The sequence below is a fragment of the Candoia aspera genome, chromosome 1 (genome assembly GCF_035149785.1).
Source record: "Candoia aspera isolate rCanAsp1 chromosome 1, rCanAsp1.hap2, whole genome shotgun sequence".
Taxonomy (NCBI): Eukaryota; Metazoa; Chordata; class Lepidosauria; order Squamata; family Boidae; genus Candoia; species Candoia aspera.
The window spans coordinates 50107820-50135539 of record NC_086153.1 but is presented as its reverse complement, the minus strand read 5'-3'; the positions used below and the strand labels follow the sequence as shown (position 1 = coordinate 50135539).

At 37.2% G+C, this 27720-nt stretch overlaps 1 protein-coding gene across 1 annotated transcript in view; it reads right to left on the bottom strand.

Moving 5' to 3' along the window:
* Window positions 1-6993: 6993 nt before the first annotated feature.
* The window catches only part of SPATA17 (spermatogenesis associated 17), a 94266-nt gene continuing 73539 nt past the window's right edge, over window positions 6994-27720 (bottom strand). Inside the window, exon 10 of the mRNA XM_063290150.1 lies at window positions 6994-7465. Coding sequence (XP_063146220.1) covers window positions 7385-7465 — 81 coding nt within the window. The 3' untranslated portion in view covers window positions 6994-7384. The remainder of the gene's footprint in view (window positions 7466-27720) is intronic.

The window sequence follows — 27720 nt, the reverse complement described above, 5'->3', positions numbered from 1 at the left end:
ATTTGGTAGTAAGTGACAGTTATGATTTATTTGCCTTTTGTCCAATATTTCCTGGGAGAACAGTACTTGCTCACTCTCCCCTGGATGTAGGTTTAGATCTCTTAATTTGTTCCTCACTCTCTTTTTAGGTTCCAAAGTAGGATCCACCTTTCCACCACTGTTGACTGCTTTTGAGATGCAGTTGTGATTGGATGTGCCTATTTTGACTGTCTCAGCAGTAGTATTTGGATGATTGTGTTTAAGCTTTAAAAAGGACTCTTTCAGAGTGTCCACTTTGTTATTAACTGTAGTTAGAAACTCAAAAATTGACAATACTGTTTATGCCATCAGTAGGCATTGTCTGGCTATAAAATCAGTAACATTTTTGTTTTTTAAGACTTCATCCCCTTGTTGAATAAGCCTTGCAGCAGCTGGACAAATGGCTGCAATCTGTGAGGGGGGAGCCTCCTCAGGCATAGAAGTGGAAAGATCTAAAAGTTGGGAGCTCTCTAACTCTGCTTGTAGATCCCATTCCAGGGGGTCGTATCTATTAGAAAGGCTATCAGGAAGAGTAAGGGGGGTTTGGTTACTTGCAGTAAGTAGCTGTTTGCTTTTTAGGTGTCAACTTCGAGCTGTTTGGTAGGCTTGAGTGAAGTCTGGGAATCAGAATGTGAGCACTGTCCTGTTCAGACTATGAGGTGGCCAGACAGAATTATTATCACAACTCTTTATTTAAAACAACTATTTCCAGTAGTAAAGTCCTGGTGAATAAATAAGGCAAGGTAATTTCAATCAAGACCACCCAGGCAATGATGGATGAACAGGCAAGGCTGCAGGAACAGACTGTGGCAGAACAGCAAGGCAGGATTCAGCTAACTCACTAATTGAAGCTGTCAAGCTTGGTGAAGCTAGAGTGCGTGGCAAGACAGAAGCTGGAGGCAAGGTTCTGTGAGCTGGCATGCAGATAGGACTGGGCTGACACGTGGAGGCTAGATGAGACTGGACTGGAACCTCTAGGTAAAGCTTGGCTCTGGAGGCTAAGCAGGGCTGGACTGGATATTCCAGGCAAGGCTGAGAACTGGGAGCAAGGCCACACTGGACGGGAGATCCCAGGCAAGGCCGATAGCTGGAAGCCAGGCTGGATTAGAGACTCTAGGCAAGGCTGTGGGCTTGAAGCAAGACTGGACTGGACTGGAGATCCTAAGCAAGGCTGAGAGCTTGAAGCACGACTGGACTGGACTGGAGGTTCTAGACAAGGCTGGGAGCTTGAAGCAGAACTGGACTGGACATTCTAGGTAAGGCTGAGAGCTGGAAGCAAGACTGGATGCACACCTGGATTGCTTCAAAACACAGCAACGAGGTCCAGAGCTAGATGTGAGGCTGTGCTCGGCAGGGATGGCAGGAAGAGGCTCGACTGGAGTGGCTTGAGCAGAAGGCAATTCTGCAGAGGTAGAAGACACTGGCGCTGGTTCCACTCTGGCTACAGGCAAGGCATCCGATGCAGGTAAGGACTCTTCTGCAACAGCTATGGGCTCGAAGGATCAGTTCTCTCTGGCAGCTTGCTCTTCATGCGTCTGCCTTTTAAGACAATCCTTTCCACGCCTTTTCTCTCCAGCAGCCAATTGGGCTGCCTTCTGATTTGCGTGCTTCTCAGCTCTCCTGTCTTGCGCTCTGATTGGAGAGTTCAAATCCCCTGGGGGAGTCTGTCCAATCCACATTTGCCAATTCTCCCAGTCTGCTGAGTCACCTCCTTGTTCAGCTTTTTCAAACCTCTCCTGCTGGGTTTTGTTTTCCCCTTCTGACTCCAAATAAGTTTCATTTTCAGAGTCAGAAGCAGGCTGAAACCTCACAAGCGCTGCGTTTTCTTCCTTTTCCCCATAGTAAAAATACAGATCTCCAGCAGAACAAGAATGAAAAATAAAATAAAATAAAAATAAAAATAAAAGCAAAAGAGCTAATTAAAAATTGGCTTTAGAGGGAGCTCTTAACAATAGATGGTGCCTTGACGCCATCTTTCTGGGCTCCCCTGGATATAGTAGAATCAGTTTCCTGCTATAGGACCCTGCTCTAATTTTCTTTGAAGAGTTTTTTGTTTTGTTTTTGGGGTCTCCTAAAATTGAAAATGCACATCCAACTAGGCTGAGGCCATTGCCATTGCAATTACACACTCCGGGAGAGCACTTGAACTTTATCAACCATTTCCAGTTACTCAGGGTTAAATCTAAGGCTTACGCTCCTCTTGTTTAGTTCTGCATGTTCTAAAATATGAAACTGGCAGCAAAGCAAGTGCTCCATTTTTAACAGAGTTAGCCTTCCAGCAGATGTTAAGGTAATTGAAATCACTCATTACTACCATGGCAGGAATTCAGAGGCACTAAAGTCTCATCCTTATCCTAATTCCAGAAGCCAACGCTTGTTCCCTGAAATGTTGGCTTACTCATCTGTGCTTGGCCTTCAGCTGACTGGAGCACTGGAGAATCAACATATCTTGGTCTTGAAATCCTTCCACTCAGCCCTCAATTTTCCTAACACAGAGGCACGTGCCAGGCAAAGCTAAGTCACTATATAAAAGGTTTGAGAACCAGTTTTCTGGAAGGATATCTAGTGGGTCTTAGCAGGGAACTGGTAGGCCAGAGGAGAACCCTAAAGGGCTGAATTGGACTTGCAGGCCAGAGGTTTTCCATCCCTGCAGATATACTACAAAATAAGCTCAAATGGAATCTTGTAGACACAATCAGCATAAACTTGATATTGTGCAGGAGATTAAATTCTTGAACAGACCAATTCAGTAATCTCCAGATAATCTGCCAGTAACAACAAACCTCTCCTCCTCCTCCTCCTCTTTTTCAATAGAAAAAATAATAATACTTTGCTATACCCCTTTTGATGTCTTTCTGATGTTGGAAAAACTGGGTTCCAGGGCCAGTGGATGTCATAAGAATATTAGCTTTTAAAGGCAAGTTTCTAGTCTTGTTCAGACAAGGATAAAAGAAGTGGGATCACAGTGACAGTCTTTATCCCAGTCTGCATGCATTCATCATATTTTTCTCACTCTTTCTAGCAGTGTAAGCATAGAATTGTGCACTCAGATGCAATAACCTGGATCACATAAATTGCTAATCCATTATGTGACTTTCAATTTTAGCTCAGTATGTTGTGTGAACTCCGCCATTGTGGTTTGTAAACCATGATTTTGTGTATTTTGTGAACCCATCCAATAGTGGTTTTGTCAATAAATCATAGATAAATAAAGCACAATACAAACTTGCCTTATATCATTTCATGCTTTTTCTTAAATTCAGATCTTTCCTTGGTTGATTTGCACTGTTGATTTGCATTATTTTTCTAAGTCCAAATATATTTGTTTATTCTAAAGTGATCAGATAGTTTCCCAGAAATATGTAGCAAACTGTTGGTTTCCACCATTCTTTCATGCTGTCTCTTCTCCTTTTTACTCTAAGATGAAATGTAGAATTCTGCTTGCATATTAGTATTTTCTGCTCTGTTACGGATGGTGCTGGATTTACAGGAAGTTGATATGAGGCAAAATTTAAGAAAAAGTTGAAATAATTAACATCTTGAAATTGAAGGAAACAAATATATGCTTGAATTTCCCTTACCAGGGAAATGATTTTATCTGTCCATGATGGGGGGGGGGGGAAGGTAAAAAAATCGAGATGGCAGCTGTGACTGCATGATTGAAGTCCCACCCCTTTCTTATGTGCATTGCATGCATGACACACACACACACACCCGAAGCAGGGTTTCAGTTGCATGGTTGCAGCTGCAATGTTTTTCGATATACGCGCACGCACCCACACACTCTCACACATTGACATGCTTGTCCCTTAATGTTGTATCTTTTCTAGTGATCAAACAAAGGACTCTAGACACAGGAATAGGTATTTCTGCTGCTTGCTTTACTGAAACTTCCAGAATAATTAATTTCAGTGAGTCTGCAAGAATTAGTATACAGCCAGCCCAAAGTTACTGAGTAACAATACAAAATCACAGGCATGCTTAATCAATCAATTATAAGTATAACCCAATACACTATGTTACCTTCCTGTGAATCTGTGGTATCTTGTCTGTATCTTTCTTAAAGTGCAGCTCGATCATGCTGTACTTTAATCAATTGTCTCAATCTGAAATCGAACAAATTAGTTCTGCCCTGTCATCTTCTCCATAAGAGTATACGATTGTGTGCTCCTAATATTCAGGAGCCTTGATTGCTGGTGAAAGAAGCATCTGAAATTTAAGTTCCAGCTGATTTTTTTTTCATTAGGAATAGATAAATATATATATTTCTCATAGACTTACTTGCCATTTATTTGATATTTACTGGTTTTATTTTTTGATCACAAACTGGATGAAGAATGAGATTTCATAGAAACTGCTTTGGAAGATGAAAAGGCAGAGAAATATAGACTGTGCTCAGGACAAACTTATGTTTTCCTTTATAGCTATCACATTTCTTATTGAATGATTGTCTGGTCCCAGTCCAGTTTACAGCTACAGAAAGAACCACAGCCATATTCTAAACTCTACATTAATCTGAATAATCTAAATTAGATAACAACCAGTTCAGAGGTACCTCCCACTTCCCAGTATCTTCAGTCTTCCCCACCCCTGTCTTCTTAGGGTCCTTGTGCTGCCCCACCATTCACCCCATCTTTCTGGCATCTTTTTCCTACTGCTGCTGCCCTCTCTACTGACCTGTCCCACATTTTCAATTGCATGTTTTGTTCAATCTAGCACAGAATAACAAAATATGAGATGCAATTTAGGAAAAAAAAAAGCAACTGGCTCATTAAATACAGTGGTACCTACTTCCCACTGATGTCCTTCTGCAGTGCTGGAGGTGGAAAGCCAATGTAGTGGTAGGCTACGAATATAGAAGAACCTGAACATGCCTTTTTTTAAAAAAAATGAGTCAATAGTGTGGAGCTTCAGCAGACATTTCAGTATGAGGGGCACATTCCTGGCTGGCTTAGAAAATGGCACTAAAGCTGCATTGTAGCAATGAGGGGATGTTTATGACATGGCATAAGTTACAGAATTATTTATCTCTTAAAGAAAGAATCTAAAGAAGGGGTGGGATAGGGAGAAGCCTAAGAAGACTAAGGAGATAAAAATGACAAAATAACCAAGAGAAACATTAGCACTACTCTCTTATCACAAGGAAGCAGCCCTAGGTACCTTCCTCTGTGATTATCCCCCCTAGAGGTTTAATTGCCTCAACTGAGGTTTAACTCTTCCCATATGAGCAATTGGAAAAAGAATTCCAACCTTTAACTTTTATAAACTATACTAACCCTAATATGAAATATAGGCCTGGAAGAAGACACAAACATGGACTTCTGAAATCAATAATGCTTATAACCATTGCTTTAAGTAAACCCTTTCCTACCAAATTCAACTAGTGCAAAAAGGGCAGATTGCGGTCATCTTCAGTCAGTCTCATAAAATCCACAGGCATATTTTGCCTAGGGAGCAGGTTATTAAAATTGGCTGGCTTGGAAGGAAGGAAAACAGATTGAATAGGGTCTGTGTGGTAGATGAATGAACGGATTAGAGTGAATGGGAAGTACTCTTTTTTTACCTGAATATATGCAGAGTGCTATCAACAACTGAAACTGGTTTGCTTGGTGTAGGTTATGTTTATAATGGGGTCAAATATATTTAAAAGAAACCAACAAAGAAGATTAATCTGAGAAAGTATTGGCAAATCTAATTGGACTGATGGGAAAATGTAGTAGAAAAGTAACAAAACAGGGTGAATTACCATGAAGAGATAAACTACCAGAAAGCTGGAGCAATCAAAGAGATAGCCCTCACATCTAAAAATTACTGTGGCCTCCCTATTCATCAACACCTTTCTATGAATGCCTTCTGACCAGTCCCTGCTCCCCTCCCAGAACAAAAGCACTCAGATTTATTTGGTGAAATTAAATCTTTACAGGAGGTACTTGCCTTGGATTGCCATTCTTCACTTACCAGAATTAAAGGACATTCATTTCCTGTTGCTGGTCATAAATACAAAACTTTCAAAACTTTGAATTTGATCATCTGCCTTACTCACAAATACAAAGAGACTTCCAAATATGCTCTAAAATTTCTGTCAACTTTGATTTGTATTGTTGTCATTCTCAAAATGATCTATGTTTTGCCCCTGCCCAAGAGCTTGGCTCTCTGTTCTTTGTATCTCAAGGCATCAGATATTATGAAACAGGATGTAAAATGATACCGCTGAATCTACTCTAGCGTTTAGCCACTTTTTATGTAGAGAACTTTTGGAGGGCTCATCAACCAAATTCTGTGAACAATGAATATCTAAGAAGCAGACCAATGAAGCAGGAAAATTCTGCAGTGATTCACTAATGCTCTCATAATCCCTCAGTGCCCTCTGTAACAGTGATAAAGAAGAGAAGGATCAGCTAAGCTGGGGGGGGGGGCGTAAAAGAGAAAGGAAAAGAAAAACAGCTGGAGTAACCTAAGGAATGGGAGATCATATAGATTGAATACATGACATGATTATTTCCCATGGCAAGGCTAGCATATATAGTAAAAACAAAATAATCCAATCATAAGAAAGGATAGTTAGGATTTGATTGTAATATATGCTTGCCCCCACAGAACCATGTAGAGCTATGCAGTGCTTTGGAGAGCATGGGAGTGCTCACAAAGGAACTGTGAACAGCTCCTTAAAACCGAGGTGTCTTTTCCCAGGACCGTGCAGCTGCACCCTGCAAGCCATATTTGGTCTGAGTTGCAGACAGGTGCAGTATAAGTGTTACACTCAAGTAGCCATCACCATACAATGCCCTCTGGGAGTGTTGAAGCTAAGACTCCAGTATACCCAGACACCATGTTATTGGCCATGCTGGCAATGAATTCTAGGTGTTGATTTTCCAAGACATTTGGAAGACACTAATGTAGGGGAGGGTGCACTATAATTAACAGTTTAACAAATTTGTAAGGATGACATCACATCATTAACTTATTTCATTTTATGTTTATTTATTCTTCAGTGGAAGAAACAGGCTACTTTCCTGAAACAACTGTAAAAACAGTGGAGACTATCTGATTAAGAAAATGCACCCAATTCTTCAAGTTGTTGCCAAATACCATTGATTTTAAATTTCATTACTTTTTGGAGCTTCTGAATATTGAAGGGAAAGACGGAGATCTGTTCCTGAGGTTGTTTTCAGATGCCCTTCATGGAAACGATGACAGCAGTTGACAGATTGCTGTGGAACCCTTCTTTCAAACCTCCACAACTCGATTATACTAACGATGTCTGTATAAGAATCTTCAACTAGAATGTGGTAATCATAAGCATCCTTTTTGGTCTTAAAAAGGTAGTTTTTAAAATTTCTTACAAAACTGGTAAGAGAAGTAATGTTTAAACAAATTGCCCAGCTCTGGAATAGGCTTGGCCAAACTTTCCAAACAGAGGAATTGATGGTAACACAGTTAAGAAATCCTAGAAGGGGGAAAAAGATGGAAAATGTGAGAAAATTTGAATCTGCCTCCAGCTTGAACTGAATGACACTTCTTTCCATGTTTCTATGCATAGAATAAATATATGACATAATCTCAGCCAAACCATCAACCCATAGATATTCTGTTAGAACCTGTTGCACACATACAGTAAATAATTCCTATATATTTATAGATCTGCAAACAACAATTGATGTCCTCCAATAATTCAGCAAGACTGTGTGAATTGGGCCCAGAGAGGTAAGATTTACGTATAAGGTTCCTCCGTGCTGACAGAAAAGTCAGGCATGACAACCACAAGTTCAGAGAGGTCCTTTGGAGGATCCCCGGGTCTTGGGGTGCATCCTGCCACCAGTTTAGAATAGATTCCAGCACTACAAGTGAGATAAGAAGACTGGACACTGCTTCAGTAAGGAAAAGAACAACTTATTTTTACTGTTGTCCAAACATTTTATAATAATAATAAAAAAGTAATTTGGTAAGGTAGGTATGCCTACTGTACATGCGAGATGGGAAGGGACAATCTTTTTCTCTAACTATATATAAGAAAAAAGTGGAAGATACTGTTTTGGTTTTACACATTAGCAGACCTTTCCACTCTGGTGCAGAAAATGAGTTTAGTATTGGCCAGAGAGTCATTGGGAGTACTATTCATTCAGCTTTACTCTCCAAGTTGGAGAGGATGGTTTCTAGCATGGTAGAAGAAAACCCAAAGGTATTCATCACTTGGGACTTCAACGACTCCATCAAACTGTGAAGGAGGTGATCTGATATTGTCATGACTATGCTTGTTAGGGTCAGAACACTTTGGATTCCCTTTCTCATATCTTTCAAGGTCTATGAGGCTGGCTGTTACTTAAATTGTGAATCCTCAGTCTCAGAAAACATCCCCAAAGAACTGTGGCAGAAGGTAGACCAGAAAGAACTGAGATTCCACTTGTGTCTAAACTCCCTTTGCTCAGTGTTGTGTCCCCAAATCCTGTAAAATTTGGACTATCTTAAGAGTCAATCTAAAGTTATTTCCATTGGAGTGCATAATAGTGCAAAAATTGTTGTGTAAAATCCAAAATAACGGATTTTAAAAACAAACAGAGGTAGCAAATGCTTCTAATTCTTCCTTCTTCCCTGCCAGCCTCTGATTGGATTACACTGTAAAACATTGTAAAAATATTTACAGTATTTAATTTATTACACTTCTATTAACTTACTTCTAAGTGAAAAGATGAAAGAAAGGGTTGAGTAATGTGACTGCTAGAGGCTACTGAAGCTGATAAAGTCTCTTTAAATGATTCTTCAAAAAATATTTCTGATGAATTTCTAGGTACTGTGAGAACAAGAAGCTTCTTTGAAAATATAAAAATTATAATGAAAATATGTTTTGCCAGATTCCAAGAACATAATAGATTCAGAAAAACAGTTTATATTCAAAGAAAGCTAAAACTGGGAACTGCTTCGTGTTTGGATAATTAGGTTTTACTGGAGAAAACAAAGGGGGAGGGAAACATCAAATCATAATAAACTTGTTAGGAAGTCAAAATCAGAATGTAATAAAAAAACAGCTGTCATTATTCTACTCTCGGTAAACCTTTGCTTCAGTCTCCCATCAGGTTAAAACAAGAAAAGCCATTTCTGACCCCAGAAATAAGCACTGATTTGAGAGAGCAGACGGCTTTGGCTATTAGGATGACTTGCCAGACAGTAACAACAATTGACTGCCAGAATTAGCTCCTTGGGACAATTTAGGTTCCTTTGAAGTGAATGGCTTTTTGAGCTGGAACTGAGCCCACGTCCAGCTTCAAATCCAAGTCAAAATGACAAAGAGGAAGTCTGCTGTGCCATTTCAGTCCCTTAGCATAAGATTACTTTATGTTGGCAGCTGTACTGTTTATCTTGTTGTTTAAAAGCTATTTCACTACATGGTCACAGCTGAATATTTAAACTAGTGGATCTGGTCATGGGTTGCTTCTGACTATAGCAAGACAAATCCTCACCAGCTCTTAAAACAAATAATTATAGTTCACATGGCTGTGTGATATTATGCCAATGAAATAGTATATTAACATGTGATTTTCTTCCTATTTTTCTCATTATTCAAGAAATATAGTAAATGCCCAAATTATTAACCAGATTTTGGGGGCTAGTTCATCCAAGCAAGCCAGATGCATTCTCCACTCACAAATTTAAATGAACTGTCTTAGATAAGACTTACTGACATTACACAGGAGTGATTTGGAAATAGTTTGTTCCTATGTGTAGACTCACCTCTAAAATAAGTATTTAAAAAATCTGAGTGTTATAAAGTTCAACAGTTACAGAATTATTTCTTTCCTGGGCCATCTTTTAAAACTATAATGGGCCATCTTTTTGAGAAAAGGGGCAACATATTTTGGCTTTCTGTAAGGGTCAAGGGCTATATTGGGCAGGTGATGAAGGGGTGGGACCATATTACACATTTGTGTAGGGCCAAGAGTTTGCTGTTTTCCCACTTTTGCTGCAAGGGCTAGTTTGTTGAAAAATTAAACATATTAAGCTAATGTGAAGTAGTGACTAAGATGCTAAGATGGCTGGGGAGACCCAGATTCAAGTTCTCTATACAGTAAGCTCATTGGAAATTCATTGACTGACTTCAGGACAATATCTCCTTTTCACTCAACCTATTTCAATTTGTGGAAATAAAATGAAGGGAGATCCCATATTACTTGCCTTAAGATTCTGGAGAAGAGACAGGATATAACTCTAATGAATAATAAATAATAAAAAGTTTAGAAGATCTACCACAATTTTGTATGTTTCCCAGCTTAAAATGGAATGCTACCAATTTGTGGTAATTATCTGGGATAGCTCTCAGAGTCCCACCACCCCACTCCAAATGAGACCCAAGGTTAGTAATATCTATTCTAAAGCCGCAGTTTTCACTCTTTGGGGAAGTAGAACTTTCCTGAATAGAAATGAGGATCTATTCTATTATTCAGCCATCCTTTTTTCTATTCAGTTGCAATTAGTACTAAGAAGTTTGCCAATATCTCTTACTACAAACCAGCATGTGAATGAAACCTTTCTACCTTACAGTTTTGAGGTACTTGCAAATAATAAGCAAACAATCAAATAAATTAACAACTTTGTAAACTTGTATTATGCTCTTCCAATCAGAATGTCAAAGAAGCATTTTATATCTATCATAGTTGATGTAGTTCACAGGTAACCTGAAAGCGAGCAAAATGCTTATTTTCTGATATTTCAATCCTAATTCCCATTACATATTTTGTTGTTGTTTATTCGTTTAGTCGCTTCCGACTCTTCGTGACTTCATGGACCAGCCCACGCCAGAGCTTCCTGTTGGTCGTCAATACCCCCAGCTCCCCCAGGGACGAGTCCATCACCTCTAGAATAGCCATATACACTATTGCACTGTAAATTATCTTACATGCTCAATAATTAAACACAAGCTTTCTGGTGCCCAATTTATGATGGATTATATTGACCATACTGACTGCAGATAATAGAAGTGTGGCCTAATATTTTTGGAAGGCATACAGTTAAGGAAGACTTGACTAGTACCAACTTGAGAGTACTTTTATGAAGAAATATATGAGATTTTGAAATATATTTGTAAACCTCCCATTCACATTTTGAAATGTGAATGTTTATGTTTACTTCCATTCTTAAGCCTCTAACTACGTTCTCAAAGAACGATTCTTTAGGCAGCTCCTAAGTATGACTTGGGCGTATTATCACTGAAGGTATTTCTATTGTTCAGTTGATTTGTCCTCATGTATAAACAAAACACCACCATCCATGCATAAAGAAGAAGTCATAGGAGGCTTGTTCTACAGTACAGTACTTTGTAGAAATCTTCAGAAAGGGACAGTGAATGGAAAGTGGGAATTACTGAAATTAGCCTGATGAGGATTAAACGGCCCCAAAATTCTGATTGACTGACTGAGAGGAAGAAAACAAGTCAAATTACGGGAAAATGGAAAGGGATAGGGTGGAAGTCTGAATAATGAAGATGCCACACTGTAATACACTTCTGAAAGTTCCACTTATATTTACTGTTCGGATTAAAGCTAACGGTCTGCATCAACATAATAATATGAACACAGTCATTGTAGTTCTTAGTAGTGGGATGGATTATAATAAACTATTGTTAATAATCAGAGTTGATCATTGTTATAGAAAAAGGAGGCTACAGCAACAAAAGCAGTAATCATATCATATTAGATTTTGCAACTGCTCCTTGGAGCTTTATCAACTTCATATTTCTGTAGTGATATTAAAGAGTATGCAGAGTTTGTTACTTTACATTAACCAACAATATCTTTTTGCATAAAATTACTCAATATCTGTAAGTGTTATCTAAAAGAGGAAAAATGAAACTTTGTAGCATATAATTCATTTAGACAAAAATACTATTTCCTCCATTCGTGTCTTTGCAAATACAATAATTCTTGAAATACATCTTAAGTTTGAGGAAAAACTAAATACTATTCATTTATACAGCCATTTCATAATATAATTAGAATTGTGCTGGATTGTGTCTTCTAAAATATAACCCAAGGCTGATAATTGAAACATGAATGCTAAAATCCCCATTAATTTTATAAGAAAACACATTCATTTTCTGATCCTATTATCTTTCAAGAGAATATAGTCTAATATAGTCATACTGACTAGACCAATAGACCTAGTGACCTTTTTAATGAATTGACAATGTGACTGTCGTATCGGTTAATCAGCTTATGTACATAATTCAAAGGCAGCAAATGACATTAACTAAGATCAGTGTATTGAGGAGTATTTCTCCAATTCAGCTAACGCAATCCAATGTTCCAGCCTACCCATATAGTCAATGAACCCAGGAGCAGCTTCATGCATATATATACTGTACCAAACCTAGATTGATATGCCAACAAATGAGGTATACAGTTCTCCAGCCTAATCCAAAAGCTAAAACAAAAAAAAATATTTATCTAAACTTATCTAGTAAGCTTTGGACACTATGTACAGTAGATACACTGGGTAACACGGGACTCAGGTAACATCAGCAGCTCCTCGGTCTCATTAATACAGTCCCACTCCTCAATGTTTAGCATTTTTGAAAACAAAACAAAGGGGCAAAAAGATCTAAAAAACTTAATACAAAAACTCTAAAGGGCCAAGAAATCCATCCGTGTTCACTGGTTGGCCAAATCTTGGTTTAGTGATGCCTCTACTCTTCTGTCAAACAGATGGCTATTACATGAACAAGCTGGACAATTATTATTTATTTATTTTATTTTTATCCCGCCTTTATTATTTTTATAAATAACTCAAGGTGGTAAACATGCCTAATACGCCTTCCTCCTCCTATTTTTCCCACAACAACAACCCTGTGAGGTGGGTTGGGCTGAGAGAGAGAGACTGGCCCAAGGTCACCCAGCCGGCTTTCATGCCTAAGGCGGGACTAGAACTCATAGTCTCCTGGTTTCTAGCCCAGCACCTTAGCCACTAGACCAAAAAACATATGCAAATATGCAGGAGACCCTAGACTGAAGAATATCTAGATAAGAGGGGGAATATTTCTGAACTTTCAGCAGTGTATTACAATGTGGCATCTTCTATTATGTTGAGATGGAAAAGATTATAGCTATATTGGATATGTCACTGAAGGAAAAATTCTCAGGGGTATGTTTAAACTGGAGACCAGGACACAATTACCTTGAAGAACAAATATTGACAGGATAGATATTAGAGATGGACTAGAAAGCCTAAAGAGGGGTGGGGTTATAAGACCTCTTTATAGACTTATGAAAATTATCCTTTCATTTTATAGTTTACAATAAAATCTAAAGATAGTCATTAGTCATTCAACAGGACATAGCAGTCAATGTGATTGATAAGGTTAACCTTACTGATTGGGTTAATTCATATGCATATTGCAATGCATATCAAGGGGTGGGGAGGATGAAGCAATACATCCCTGTAAAATGGATTCTTTGGATTAAATAAAGGGGTCTAAGATACGGTGTCTAATGTAATTATTTTAGCCTAGCTGCTATTTAAAAATCTCGAATTCCCAGTGCTAACTTTAATGCTTTGTGGCTAAGTCTACATTCCTGCAGTTAACACTTTCACTTAGCTTCTTAGCACTAGTTACATTTGGAACACCTGTCAGTTCCTAATACCTGATTGTTTTCTTTCCTAACCTAGCGATACTGTTTATATAAAACATATGGGTAGATCCCTGAGTTGGACCCCTCCAATTTTCTCCTACATCATTGACGGGAAACAGTGGATCTGGATCTGGGAATGAAAATGGATGAGGTTCTTAGCTAGGAATAAGATTAAGAGATGAAAATTTGAAAGCATCTCACTGGTTCACCTTGTTAAGCAATTTAACAATTTGCATATATTTGCAAGACGTTTAGACCTACAAATGGGGGTGTGGCATATAAACTTTTAAATAAATTCAGAATGTGAATGCTGTTTATTTTATTTTAAAAAGACTAAAGACAAAAAAAGCAGAAAGCAGCCTATACTGAGGAGTTGCTTCTAGCAATAGTCACCTAACTAGCTTTTTTTTAAAAAAATATTATTTCATAAAATAATAAAGGTTGTAATCGTATATTCACACCTTGGAGAAGGTCTACTAAATTAAGGTCTACAATGTAATAACAGCTTTTCAAAGTTGTATATACTAGAGGGACTTTGTCTCGATATCAGTATACTAAAGTCCTGTTGATGAGAACAATAGCTTTTTATTTATTTTTGCTATCCAGCAAAATAGCATTGAATTAGAGGATAAGGCCATCTTAGTCTGACTGATCAAAATCATTATCTTTCAAAATGTGCTTTTGGAAGAAAAAAAATTCTCTTGTCACTTTGCTTCACAAACAGAGTTGATAATCCTAAAGTTATTCACAGAAGATTTATAAATGAATTCTGTAGTTTTCATTCTAACACCTATATTTAAAACTAGAGTCTATATAATATCTGAAATGCTTATTTCCTTGGGTACCAGTCATATGTTTCTATGTAAATAGAAAGTATGTGTTGCTTTAGACGTTATCCAGTGCAATTCTACTTACATTTTATTTGGAATAAAGTATACAGGGGCACTTAATAGCAAAGATATTTTACGAGGACTCAGTGGGAAGTTCTGCTTAAAAATCAATGGCAAAAATATGGCTCCCTCCATTTAACTCTAGGGGTCCTCATCCAAGTCTTTCCTGAAATCCTAATGCCTGTAATGGCAAAATAAGAGCTTTGAACTGAGAAGCTGCAAGATACTTCACAAACTTTTAATGACTGTGCAGTGCTATTTAAAGGAAAAACAAAAGGGGTGGGGATGAGGAGTGAGAAAGATGAAGGAAAAAAGTGAGAATTTACTGTTAAAATAAAATGTTGATCTAATGAATTGGGGCTTCCCTTTAATCATATTAATACTGGTTAACACTTCCATCTAGTACAAGGGCTTTTGACATGACAAAATAAGTATAACAGGCCCTTTTGTCAATATAACACAAATGTCATTTAAAGTGCTCAAAGCCACTAAGCTACCCTAAAAAAGATTGATTTATCTGCTCCAATGTTTCTTTGGGGCAAACTTTCCTCAAAACTGAAACCAATTAGTGGGCCTGGCACTTGTAGTGCAGAATGTAGGTCAGCATCAAGTAATAAAAAAGTATTGACTTTTCTCTGTCTGTAAGCAGCATGAAAGGGGTACCATGGCCTTGTCGTATATGAAAAGAGCTCCATTAATTTCACTTATTTCAACAAGGGCTGTCAAATACTAATGCTGCTATTGCACTTTTCACACAAAGTACATTGACACCAATACTGGCCTCAGTGAAACAAGTTTAAAATATTTCAGCTAATGAAAGGGTCCTAGACTATAATTTTCAATTCCCACTCGTACATTTAGACACCTTAAGTAGCACTGCTCGCAAGGAGATAGATGAGATGGGATATTAACCATAACCAACAATTACTTCCCAGGGCCAAAGGAATTTGATTCTTGTGTATAACCTGATCAAAATAATCATCCAGAATGTTGGGCATTATCTTTTTATGGAGTAGCCAGATTTATCAGTTGTAGATTTTATATCAATAAACATTAAAGAAATCAACGACTGATCATTAGGTTTTGCAAACCTTTAAAAAGGGGCACTTCACAAACTTTTGTTGTAGCATCTGAAGAAAGCTGGTGGACTACCAGAGGCTATAATTTAAATACCTCTGACGTAACTTAAGTTTTGTAATTAGCAAATGTCCTATATACATTACTTTTCAGGCAAAGAAGATTATATTAACTGTTCATAGAAGGGAACTTATTCTGGTCATTTTGTGGACTGCTAAGAAACACATTGATCCATAAATGAAAAGGTGATTTTCATTTTTGTATGCTGAGAAAGAAGCCTTGCACCTTCTCAGTTACTTTATCATATCTTCTATCTAAAATCAGCCTCCACAAGCTTATGCTTATATTATCCTCCAATTCATTTGAAGCCTGAGTACCTTCCTTAACTGCAATCTCAGACAAAGTGTTTTCCACATAAGGATTTAATGGTACTTTTCAATGAGCTGGAGGACTGCCTCTGAAAGCAGCACGTCTAACTCATTGGCTAATTACCTCCTCCAAATGAAAGTAAAGCTAACAACAACAATAAAAGAACTCTCCAATTTAACAAGACTAACTGACAGAAATTGAGGCCAATTTTCAACTTATTTAATAATGTTATAAGTATGCTTGAATCAACCTGTCATTAACTTCTAAAATAGAAAAGCTAGTAATCAAAAAAGTGTTTTTGTGTTCTTCTGCATGCTTTTATCCTATTATTATATTCTGCTTCATAGTTTATTTGGCTAATGACAGCAAGTGTATGATAAAACTTACAAATACCAGGAAATTATTCTTACAGTGGAAAGTCTTTAGCAACATTAATATTTTTATCTTTCAAAGACAAAAATATATTAATTGCTGTTTAATTTATGCAACAGACATTTCATTATAACATAAATTTTGACCAATCCTCTTAAAAACTAGAAGATACATATTTCTCTCAGTGTTTTTTCAATTTTCATTGATGGCCAATGGTTAAATATCAACTGATGTAACAGCTGATTTATTTTCACAGTAAGTCATCTTTGATATTGTAGTAATCAAGGAATGTGTATACATATACATATTTATACACAGACACACTATGTGTCATGTTCGCCGTTTCAATGTCTTTGATACATCGTAACGTTTCGCATGTCATTAGCTGGATGCGTGTTTCATCTTTCACGGGAGGATGAGAGGGGTTTATCTCTTGGCTCTGCTTTTGGAATGTATTTGGGTTATCTTTTGTGTTCAAGGTTACTTTCCCAGGCTAGCAGTTCTGACGGTTGCCAGCACCTGGGACGGGCGGTGCTGCTGGTAGGGAGGCGGGGTACGTTTGCACCGAGGGTTTTAAGTTTGTATTTGGTGCGCTTTTGCTCATTCTCAGCTTTCTCTGTATTTGTCTTAAGCACCTGAATAAATCAGATTTCATTTAGCAACCTCTTGTGAGTCTGAGTATTTGGGCTGGGCAATCATTACACTATGTGTGTGTAAGTAGATTTATACTTCTAGTTTGGTAGAAGTTATAGATCATAATGGCTCATGCAAGATTCAAAACAGCTATGGAATTGTAAGATACGATAATAACTGAACAGTTTTTGAATCTGATCTATATTACATGTACAACTAACATAATATCTTCTCCATGATTCATTATTACAGCTAAAAGCTGTTGACATTTTCATGACATCATCTTAATTATATACTTTCACTTGATTCAAGGATGCATACAAAGGTACCATGACAGAAGTTGCTATCACTGGTGACTCTGCAAAATATCTGCCTAAATAGAAACTTCCTTAACTATGCTAGTTGGCTTTGTGAGGATACGCATTAAGACTGTAGAAAACAAAGAAAGGCTAATTTTAGTCTGAGTGAATTGTGTTTAGCTTTGATATATTATAATATGTTATTATATGTGCTCATACATTTACTGTCAGTATTTCTGGGCCTGTAAGACTGAGTGGGATATATATCTCAATAAAGAAATATCCATAAATTGCAAAAGAATACCTTTCTCTATTTTTCCTATATCATAGACTGTAAAAAGTAGTGTGGGCTATTATTTTGTCCTGGCACTTCCTAAACATGCCTAATATCTATATTTCAACCCAAATTGCCATAGATAATATTCTATTTTTGGAACGAATGCACTCTTCATTACAACTAAATTAAATTAAGACAGTGATGTGAATTTCCTCACAGGCTATTTCATACTTGGATACCCTTGAACTTTACTGAATCAGAGCTAAAAAACAAAAGTACAGATGAATTGTTGGATTGGCATTTTAAGCTTATTGACTGTTGTAACTGAAACAGTCTAAGTCTTATAGGATAATTTCCAAAATTATTTTTTTCTAAAAAGAGAGTAACAGCTACTTTTTCCTACATGTTTAGTAAATGACATTTGTCAAATGTAAAATTTGCCACTGTGTACTACATATTCTTATTAAAACAGTTAAGTTGACATGAAATGAGGATTATCCCTAATATAACTGTTTATACATAAATATGTTAAAAGATTTTGTGATAGTTCAGAAAAGAAAAAGTAATCTCCAAGACTTTATTCTTACATTTTCTTACTGTCCCTTGACATAATAAAAAATAAATGTGTAAGAAGGGAATATATATTTTGAGCAATTAAACCCCCTTGTATATTTGAGGGTATTTTAGCAATAACTTGACTCCCCCGCTCCCCCACTGGATCCTGGTATGTATGAATAACAGATGAAAGTGAAAAAAAAAGTCCTTTTATACAAGGTCTAATTTTACAAGGTTTATACAAGGTAGTTCACAGTCTGAAGCATGACTTTGAAATATTTTTCAAATGAAAGGATGTCATGCAATTCTGAAACAATTTTTAATGGTTTCTTTGTAAAAAAAAAAAAAGGAGGCTGTCTATCAATACATCAGAAATTCCTGCTCAGAAGTATTCTTCTTCAGCTACATTTCTTTGTTCAGTGTTTTGTTGTCTTTAATTTCCATAAAGGGGTACCTTTAGACTCACTAAATATACATTTTCTTTCTTTTATCTAAAGGATTTGCGGAATTAGGCCATTTGTGTGGATTCAAGGCTGGGCAGTCTTTGGAATGCAGCCTTGTGTGGCTCTCTCCATGTTGGCATGGTATCCTTCTTGATAAGGTGCCAACAAGGTTTCTTTCCTTTGGCATAGCCTATCAGCTGGAGCTTTTCTTTCAAAACCTCTGAACTCTGAAAGCAGAATCTTTCATGTAACCCTTGTTGGCATTGGATCCCTATTTTATAGAAAGTTCCACCATTATTAAGAGCACACTTACAACTACATTCAAATGTGCTTCCTCATGAGGTGTGAATTCCTCAATAATCGATCTCTATTAATTTTATTGCTCTAGAACTTTAGGTATACCTGAAGAAAATTGAAAGTTATCAATAATTGTCATTTAACTGTGGAAATGGAGTCAATTCAGAGAATACAATCCATAATTGCCTTTAATTGCATTCATTTTTCAGATTTAAACATCAGCGCTTCCAGAAAACATGAACCTTTCTGAAACAGAATATTAATTCGGAAGGCTGTAAATGTTGGTACTATAAAACAGTATAATTTTATTTTTAGTGGAAGCTATAGTTTTACATATGGCATTTGTTTAAATTTTAGTTGGTAAGTACCTTGACCGTGTGAAAAAAAATTAGGTGGGAATGTTATTCTGAATTGTATATAACTGTTTCTGAGAATTACTTATCTTGTTCCATATTTATTCATATTATGGTACACAAGTTAGGAGGTTATACTAGATTTTATTATTTTGTTTTGTTCAACTACATCTGTTTTCAAAAGGTACACTTCTCTATTTCAGTTCTTGCTCTGGTCAGAAGTTTAAAAGCAAGCCTAAAATGGAACCTTTCTGATTCCAAGACCTTAAACTTGTATAAGCCTGAAATGCTTATACACCTAAATTACTCATATTAGAATTGTTTACATGCCTAGTGAGAAGCAAGCCCCACTTAATTCAAAGAACACTTAAAATCTCAAGTCAGTGTATATATAGATGCAGCTTAATATATACTGAACTTCATTTACAAGCTATGGGGGCAATTGCAGAAATAAAACAAACAAACAAAAAAAAGCCACACCCAATTTTGCTGAATGATATATCCTAGAATGTCATCCCAGTCACTTATTTAATTTGAAGCCTTTGATTACATAGGCTATCTATCCTTCCTGTGTCTCATGTGGTTTTGCTAGAATGCACTGAATTCCAAGAATAACCATTCATATGCATATATGTGAATACATTCTATTGCTATTGTGAGATGGATTAAAAGCAATATATCAAATCTTACTTGTATCAGTTTTCTACCAAGTGATCAGCTGATAGAAGTAATATATATAACATGCACCCACGCTGACCCATGCACATACGTTTGAGTATTTTATCCTAAAAAGATAATATTTCAAAAAACAACCTAAGCTTTGGGGAAAAACCAATTAGAGATACAGCTTTAAAAATGCCAAGCACCAGGCAGAAGCAATTCTAGATCAGTTTAAAAAAGTGATTGATGAAACTCTAATCTGAGCTGAAGGAACAGTTTCACGACAAGCTGTGACCATTCCCCACACTTCATTAGCTGCCATAATTAGCCTGGTGTTTCAATTTGTTAGAACTGGTGGGGACAATTTTACTCAGAATACAAACATCAAAAAGCAGGGTCTCTTCGACTTCAGAAGTGGCTGATGAAAGGCTTTCTAGTCCTTCTGTTAACGGAAAGATTAATTACAGCTGATGGGAGGCTGTACTTGGAGTGTCACTCTGTCTCTGTACATTACTTTTAGCATTAGAAGAAAGACATGGTTGACACTGCACTGCTCAGTCAAGCAGCTTCACATCAGGGCACCAAGTCTCTTTTAATATGCATGGTCTTACATTGTTTGATTGACTTGTTCTCTCCTTCTCAAGGACCCAAGCTCTGTCACCAACTAGACTGTATCAGCGGAACATAGAACAGGTATAACATTGAGGACATTCTTAATTTACACCCACATGGAGTCAACCCCATGATTATCATGGCTACCATTATGAAACTCTTTCAGAACCTCATCATAGCTGACCTGCTCTGAGTAAAATGACAACAAATATAATATAGTCCTAGAAAATAGAGTATTTTTAGAGAGAAAAGTTGTTTGTTGTTTATTCGTTTAGTCGCTTCCGACTCTTCGTGACTCCATGGACCAGCCCACGCGAGAGCTTCCTGTCGGTCGACAACACCCCCAGCTCCCCCAGGGACGAGTCTGTCACCTCTAGAATATCATCCATCCACCTTGCCCTTGGTCGCCCCTCTTCCTTTTGCCCTCCACTCTCCCTAGCATCAGCATCTTCTCCAGGGTGTCCTGTCTTCTCATTATGTGGCCAAAGTATTTCAGTTTTGCCTTTAATATCATTCCCTCAAGTGAGCAGTCTGGCTTTATTTCCTGGAGGATGGACTGGTTTGATCTTCTTGCAGTCCAAGGCACTCTCAGAATTTTCCTCCAACACCACAGTTCAAAAGCATCGATCTTCCTTCTCTCAGCCTTCCATATGGTCCAGCTCTCGCAGCCATATGTTACTATGGGGAACCCCATTGCTTTAACTATGCGGAACTTTGTTGTCAGTGTGATGTCTCTGCTCTTAACTATTTTATTGAGATTTGTCATTGCTCTTCTCCCAAGGATTAAGCGTCTTCTGATTTCCTGACTGCAGTCAGCATCTGTAGTAATCTTCGCACCTAGAAATACGAAGTCTTTCACTGCTTCTACATTTTCTTCCTCTATTTGCCAGTTATTAATCAAGCTGGTTGCCATAATCTTGGTTTTTTTGAGGTTTAGCTGCAAGCCAGCTTTTGCACTTTCTTCTTTCACCTTCATCATAAGGCTCCTCAGTTCCTCTTTGCTTTCAGCCATCAAAGTGGTATCATCTGCATATCTGAGATTGTTAATGTTTCTTCCAGCGATTTTAACTCCAGGCTTGGATTCCTCAAGCCCAGCGTGTCGCATGATGTGTTCTGCGTAGAAGTTGAATAGGTAGGGTGAGAGTATACAGCCCTGCCGTACTCCTTTCCCAATTTAAACCAGTCCGTTGTTCCGTGGTCTGTTCTTACTGTTGCTACTTAGTCGTTATACAGATTCTTCAGGAGGCATACAAGATGACTTGGTATCCCCATACTGCTAAGAACTTGCCACAATTTGTTATGGTCCACACAGTCAAAGGCTTTAGAATAGTCAATAAAACAGAAATAGATGTTTTTCTGAAACTCCCTGGCTTTTTCCATTATCCAGCGGATATTAGCAATTTGGTCCCTAGTTCCTCTGCCTTTTCTAAACCCAGCTTGTACATCTGGAAATTCTCGCTCCATGAATTGCTGAAGTCTACCTTGCAGGACCTTGAGCATTACCTTACTGGCATGTGAAATGAGTGCCACTGTTCGATAGTTTGAACATTCTTTAGTGTTTCCCTTTTTTGGTATGGGGGTATAAGTTGATTTTTTCGGGGTGATGGCCATTCTTGTGTTTTCCAAATTTGCTGGCATATAGCATGCATTACCTTGACAGCATCATCTTGCAAGATTTTGAACAGTTCAGCTAGGATGCCGTCGTCTCCTGCTGCCTTGTTATTAGCAATGCTTCTTAAGGCCCATTCAACCTCACTCTTCAGGATGTCTGGCTCTAGCTCACTGGCCACACTGTCAGAGCTATCCCCGATATTGTTATCCTTCCTATACAGGTCTTCTGTATATTCTTGCCACCTTTTCTTGATCTCTTCTTCTTCTGTTAGGTCCTTACCATCTTTGTTTTGGATCATACCCATTTTGGCCTGGAATTTACCTCCGATGGTTCTAATTTTCTGGAAGAGGTCTCTTGTCCTTCCTATTCTATTGTCTTCCACCACTTCCGCGCATTGCTTGTTTAAAAATAATTCCTTATCTCTTCTGGCTAACCTCTGGAATTTTGCATTGGGCATATCTCCCCCTATCACTGTTGCCTTTTGCTTTCCTTCTTTCTGGGGCTACTTATAGTGTCTCAGCAGACAGCCATTTTGCCTTCTTGGTTTTCTCTTTCTTTGGGATGTATTTTGTTGCCGCCTCCTGAATGATGTTGCGAACTTCGGTCCAGAGTTCTTCCAGGACCCTATCTACTAAGTCCAGTCCCTTAAATCGATTCTTCACCTCCACTGCATATTCCTTAGGAATACTGGTGAGCTCATATCTAGCTGATCCGTGGGTCTTCCCTAATCTCTTTAGTCTGATCCTAAATTGTGCAATAAGAAATTCGTGATCGGAACTACAGTCAGCTCCAGGTCTTGTTTTTACCGACTGTATAGATGTCTGCCACCTTTGGCTGCGAAGGATGTAGTCAATCTGATTTCAGTGTTGTCCATCTGGTGAAGTCCATGTATAAAGGCGTCTCTTAGGTTGTTGGAAGAGAGTGTTTGTTATGCTGAGTTGTCTTGGCAAAATTCTATCAGCCTATGTCCTGCTTCGTTTTGTTCTCCCAGGCCATGCTTACCTGTAATTCCAGGTGTCATCTGACTGCCCACCTTAGCATTCCAGTCTCCCATGATGAAAAGAACATCTCTTTTAGGCGTGTTGTCCAGTAGGTGCTGCAGATCCTCATAGAACTGCTCTACTTCAGCTTCTTCAGCATCTGTGGTTGGGGCGTTTGAATACCTACTTCAGCAAAGGATCGTTACCTTGTCATGGTGCTGGAACTTGAGCACCTCAATGATGCCATGAGCTAAACCGTGAAGGGCCACCCAAGATGGGAAGGTCACGACAGAGAGGTCAGACTAAATGCGATCCCTGGGGAAGGTAATGGCAACCCACCCCAGTATTCTTGCCGTGAAAACTCAATGGATCAGTACAACCAGAGAGAAAAGTAAGCAACTTTATATTAATATAATCCTCATTCAATAAGCATAACACCATCAGCATAGATACAAACAGTGAATGACCTATTTTCTTAGCTCATTTGCATTCTGTAAAAGTTAGAAAGTCTTGACAGAAATATTGTGTGGATGTTTAATAGATCACTTGTCTGGCTCTTAGGATGTGTCAACTAAAAGCTGTTATCTAAGTTGGGGTTTTGGGCCATTACTGTCTTAGCTCTGGAATAGAAAACAAGAGTATAGCCAAACTACTTCATCAGAAATAGAAAGAAAAAAACAGCCCAGATTCATAGGACCAAATAAAATATCATTAGGTATTTTACAGAAGTACTGTATGCTAGCTTTCAAGTTCTCCAGAGCCCTTCATCAGGCTAGGTGGTTCAAAAAAACAGAGATAGCAAGTGACACAGGCCTTAAAAACAAGGGTTTGTGGAGTTAATGTATTATTCATCTACAAGTGTTTCTGGTTGTCCTTTTGGATGACCTCCTACAGAATGGAGAGATGGACTACAGAAAGATCTCCGTTCCAACTAGAATCACTTCATTATCTGGATGAATGCAATGATAAAGTGAAGTGCGATTTTTCTGATGCTAGTTTATATACCTAGAATCCTTGGAAAAGAAAGCAGTGGTTGACCAATCATTCTCAAAAGCATAAAGGGAACTTTAACTCAGATAAGCTCCCATGTGCTAGCTAGGCAGACAGCAAAAGAAAAAATGAAATATGAGAGTATTTATATTAGCAAAAGTAGAGATCAATTTTATCTTGCACTATGACAAAAAATGAATATTTTGCACAGCATTCTAAGTTTTCATGTTGCTATGGGTTTCCTTATCAGAATGCAGATTTTATTTCCACCCAGAACTAGCTAGCTTTATTATTAAACACTGACGGTGGGCAATACAAGACATTTATCATACAATAGGCAAATGACACTGGATTGCTGGTTAGATGGTATAATAAGTACCATATAATTTCTCTTTAGAATCTGTTTATTCTTTGAAATCCCACAGTATTATCAAAGCATGGCACTTTTCTGCCAAGAAATTATAGAACTGAAAATCAGTTTTATAAAATATTCAACTAGTTGCTGACAAACCCTTTTCAAATATGTTAGAAAGTGCTGACAATGAATTTTCTCATGCAAATAATTTCACTGAATGGCTCAAATCCTCCTAATCACCACTTTATATTCTTCCTTCCAAATTATTATTTTTTGAGCCACCAGTAATCTTCAAGAGAATGCTGCTGGGGTATGTGTATTTGTGTGTATTTAGCCTTCTATCTATGATTAGGGAACATGAATCTAATTATGCCACTACAAACATGGACTGTGGTTTTGTTTTGGAGACAGAATTTTTTTGCTGATTGACCTGTGCAGCTACTGTTTGCTTTGCCACATCCCCTGTCATCAATGAGACTCTCTCAATCACCAGGATTAAAGGTGGAGGGAAAAAGAATGATCATGCTCTATAAATAACCCTTACAAGTTAGAATGCCAGAAGTTTTATTAGATCTACAGCTAAATCCAGAACCTATTTACCTGTATACAAAAGGATATTTGGGAACCTATTCTTCAGTTATTTTTTGCAAATCGTATATCACTTTGGAATTTGATTAAATTAAAAATTATTGTTAAATTTTTAACTTAGCAGTTGATTAATATAACCTGCATTCTGAAGAGGAATTGCTTTTGTCATTAATTATTGAATTAATTACCAATATTAATAACATGAAAAGGTTTCTTTAAAAAACAGTTAATCTGGCTATTTTGCAGCAAGCCTGGATCACCAATTTACATGTACATACTTCTTCCTAAGATTATTGTAAGATGGACTGTTGAAAACATATTTTATCCCAATCAGTGTGCAAAAATAAAATTATCCATAACCATGCCATGTTCCTCTATCATACAGTTTAGCTGTAATGATCCCCACACACTGCACTCACACATCAATTATGATAATCATAATCACGGTCGTTAAGCTGAATGTTCATTATTATCAGGATGCTGGTGACAGCAGATTCAATCATCGGGTGCAATGGGCAGGCAGTCACAGTCCCACCCAAGTTTCTGCAGACAGCGATGTGCCACATTAAGCCTATGATGTGTTCCACATCCCACTTCATTTCAAAAGCTGCAGACGGTAAAGGTCAACTTTATGTTCTGTGCAATATGCTTAGGTTCTCTAAATTAATTCTTTGGAGTACTGGCTATTTTTATGCTTTATAGATGATAAAATTCTATTTAAAAACAAATATACAGGGACAAATAAGGAAAAAAGCTTAGAGCTGGGTGGTAAGTCACCAATAATAAGGTGTATGACATAAAGTATTACTCACAGTAAGATCTTAAAATGCCACTTCCTCATTTGGGGAAAGGAAGAAAACCTCTAAAATTGCTGCCATTAGAAGTCATTGGTCTAAAATCTTCATACAACTGGTTTCATTTTTTTTTAAGTTAAAGACTGTGAACTATCATTTTACTTCAGTGGATATGGAAGTGTAAGCATTTTGACAAGTGGAAGATTATTTAATAGTTCTTATCCCTTAATTACCTCATCCCAAGGGACCAACCATTGTTGATTATATTTATGGTGCCTACTGCATTCTCATTTCTGAAACTTCGTACTTCCTGTAAATGTATTATTAATCATTTGGGATTTTGAACCTAGAAAACTATTTTCAAATATAATATCAAACAAATTAAGCAAATTGACCTCATTTGCACTTCCTGGGCCAATATACAGATTAGAATACAACTATCCTTCAGATTGTGTTTGTCTCTGAATTTTTAAATGCAGTTCTCAGCTCAAAATTGCATCCAAAATTTGGATGTATACTTGTAAAATTTCAAACTAAACAATGCAGAGAAAATTCTATAAGAACATAATGCTAGGGTAATTGTACATGAAAATAAATGCACATTTTACTATTTTAAAAAAAGATTGCAAAATCACACCAAATTTTTATGAAGACATATAACTGAACATATAGAGAAAAATAGCTGAGACACAGACTGATTCATGAAATTTTTCTCTAAACAATGCCCTTTAAAATAAGCAAACACATTTGGAATATATCAATGATTTGTTCACATCACAATTTTTGTTATAGACATGTACATCTGATAGCTTTTCAACCGTTTGTCCTTTGTACCTTTGCTACATGGGCTAGAGATTAGACCTTCAGTTCCTTGAGCAGAGAAAAGTGAACCTGCAGTTGCTACCACTTTGGCAGTAACCAATGTAGGGCAGGAGCAAGTATTTGTTGAGTATCAATGCACTATTTGCTTAATAAGGAAGAGAGCCATCATTTGGCTTCTTCTGTTGGATTTATTGTGAAAAACAATCCACTGAACTGAAATCCATTGATTTTGGTTCAATGGATAAACCAAACTATATCTGTTGAACCAATGCTCATTTTGGTCCAATGATAAAGATAGATCAGTAAAAAGTGGTAAAATTTTTCTCAAGTTGAGTTTGATTCTTGATGACAACATGTCCATTTTTTTTTCCAGGCAAAAATTCAGGGGTGTTTTGTTATTACCTTTTTCTGGAATGTGTTTTTTTAACTTCCAAGTCTAGTTATAGCCTTGGGATTTCCATTCAAATATGAACCGAGTCAAACCCTGCTTATTTATTTCAAGGTCAGTTAAGACTACTATGTGCTATAAACTCCAATGTGAAATCAGGCCTGGGGCTTATTTTGTACTTAGCTTCTAAGGGCTTTATATTAATCAAAAAGACATTCAAACTTGCTCATAATGGAATTAAAGTTCACAAAAACTCTTCCTGTTTTAAGCTAGTTATATTTTCCCATTATATGAACTTGAGAAACTCTGTTTTATTTAAACCATGGTTAGTAAAACAAGTCAGGCTCAAATTGTGGTTTCAGATGATTTCACTAACTAGCTTAAACCATGATTCCTTGTTTTTTGACAGGATGAGGATTTGTGCTTCGTTAAAGCACAAAAATAGCTTTCAACATCCTACTTGAAAAAGAAAAAGTAGGAAATAGGAGACAAAGGAAGTCTTTGTTTCCCTTTTATGTCTGACCTAGGCCAAATATTATTATTATTATTGTTTAAAGCAGTAGAGAAAAAATATATAAAAAGTACTAGTAATATAAACAAAAGTACTAGTTTAAAAGAATATAAAAGATAACACAGATAAAAAACCCAAATATCAAGAGTAAAATAAAGGTGGATAACCAACAAATAAAATATCATGACTAATATAGTCTAGTATACAAT